This window comes from Aethalodelphis obliquidens, unplaced genomic scaffold (genome assembly GCF_003676395.1).
Source record: "Aethalodelphis obliquidens isolate GAN/ISIS:26980383/991018 unplaced genomic scaffold, ASM367639v1 scaffold2350, whole genome shotgun sequence".
In the NCBI taxonomy this organism is placed as follows: domain Eukaryota; kingdom Metazoa; phylum Chordata; class Mammalia; order Artiodactyla; family Delphinidae; genus Aethalodelphis; species Aethalodelphis obliquidens.
In genome coordinates this window covers 1,772-3,532 of record NW_020840257.1, presented here as the reverse complement: position 1 = coordinate 3,532, position 1,761 = coordinate 1,772, and the positions used below count along the sequence as shown (strand labels likewise).

The 1,761-nt window shown below is 58.7% G+C and overlaps 1 protein-coding gene across 1 annotated transcript in view; it reads left to right on the top strand.

Moving 5' to 3' along the window:
* The first annotated feature begins 7 nt into the window (after window positions 1–7).
* LOC113617171 (protein Wnt-7a-like) overlaps window positions 8–1,761 on the top strand; it is a 1,911-nt gene continuing 157 nt past the window's right edge. Inside the window, exon 1 of the mRNA XM_027100442.1 lies at window positions 8–1,759. Within this exon, the coding sequence (XP_026956243.1) occupies window positions 1,341–1,759 (419 nt within the window). The 5' untranslated portion in view covers window positions 8–1,340. The remainder of the gene's footprint in view (window positions 1,760–1,761) is intronic.

Genomic DNA, 1,761 nt, shown 5'->3' with positions numbered 1-1,761 from the left:
CTCACATGGCTGGGTTCTCAAGTTCTGTGGGCAGAAGTGGCCCCAGATGCCTGGGCTGCAGTGTCATCGGTATCCCTAGGAAGGAAGCAGGTCTCTGGCCACAGCCTGCTGAGCTCAGGCCTTTTGAGCAGGGTCCCTGAGCAGTGACCTCGAGTTGAGCCATGTAGTGGGCAGGCTCCTGCCCTCGGCATCACATGACCATCACAGGGACAGGTCATCGTCACTCAGCAGAAGCCAGCTAAGGGAGCCCGCTCCTCACCAGGATGCCCTGCCGTTGCCGTGTATCCTCAGTTATGGGGCAGCAGAGCTGGGGTGAGGGGTCCCACGAGCAGCAGTGAGTTAGTGGATGGCTGGTTGGTGTCACAGACCCAGGGCAGTTATCCCTGGGTCTACACTGGGTCCAACTACATCGAGTGCCTCTCAATCTGGAAAGCTCTCCTCCAGAAGTGTGTGGTGTCCTAATGTGTGTCCATCTGCATTTCCCTGTGAGTGTGTGTGTGTGTGTGTGTGTGTGTGTGAGAGAGAGAGAGAGAGAGAGACTTTAAGGATGCTCGGGGTTGCCATGTGACGGCACCCTCGAGCACCTCCCGGGTGCTGATGTGTGTACGTCTTGTGTGCTTCTGCATGTACACAGCTATCTGTGTATCTCTCTCCATGTGCCTGGGAGATTCAGGTTGCTGCCACAAGTGATCAAAGCAGATGACCTCTGAAAAAGCATAGCCTGTGGTCAGGGAAGCAACAGGGAGTGGTAAGGACTGTGGCGAGTTGAGGGATGCCGACCCGTGAGGGAGGCAGGTGCTGATAGAACTCCAGGTATCATGCCATGCGATGATGCTGGCTGAGGGGAGCCAGATGCAGCAGGACTGCCGTGCTGGCCTCTGTGGCCAGCAGGTCAGTGCCCAGCTGCACTGGTTATGAAATAATTTGAGTATCACTCCAGAGTTGCCAGATGCCCTTTCTGTTTGCCAACAAACCTGGCAGTCTGTCTTTGAAAGTCTCCTGGTTTTTAAATGTTGGTTCAAGAACGATTTTAAGCCTGTGCAGCCCCGAGAGAACCTATGTGTGGTCTGGACTGGCCTGAACTTATCTAAGTGCCGGCATGAGGACCACTCAGGGTGGGCTGGCTGGGAGGGGAGGCGAGTCCTGGGGAAGGCACAGCACAAAGGCTGCAGGTGAGAGTGGTTCGAATCCAGGTCTCAGTTTCCTGCGCCAGAAAGAAAAACACACGCCAAGCCCAGCCAGGCGGGGCAGGGGGCGGGCGGGCCAGGGGCCCCACTTGGCCGGCCACGCAGTGACGCGCTGTGCTCTCCCTGCTACCCCCGCAGATCCTGGAGGAGAACATGAAGCTGGAGTGCAAGTGCCACGGCGTGTCGGGCTCATGCACCACCAAGACCTGCTGGACCACGCTGCCGCAGTTCCGCGAGCTGGGCTACGTGCTCAAGGACAAGTACAACGAGGCTGTTCACGTGGAGCCCGTGCGCGCCAGCCGCAACAAGCGGCCCACCTTCCTGAAGATCAAGAAGCCACTCTCCTACCGCAAGCCCATGGACACCGACCTGGTGTACATTGAGAAGTCGCCCAACTACTGCGAGGAGGACCCGGTGACGGGCAGCGTGGGCACGCAGGGCCGTGCCTGCAACAAGACGGCCCCCCAGGCCAGCGGCTGTGACCTCATGTGCTGCGGCCGCGGCTACAACACCCACCAGTACGCCCGCGTGTGGCAGTGCAACTGCAAGTTCCACTGGTGCTGCTACGTCAAGT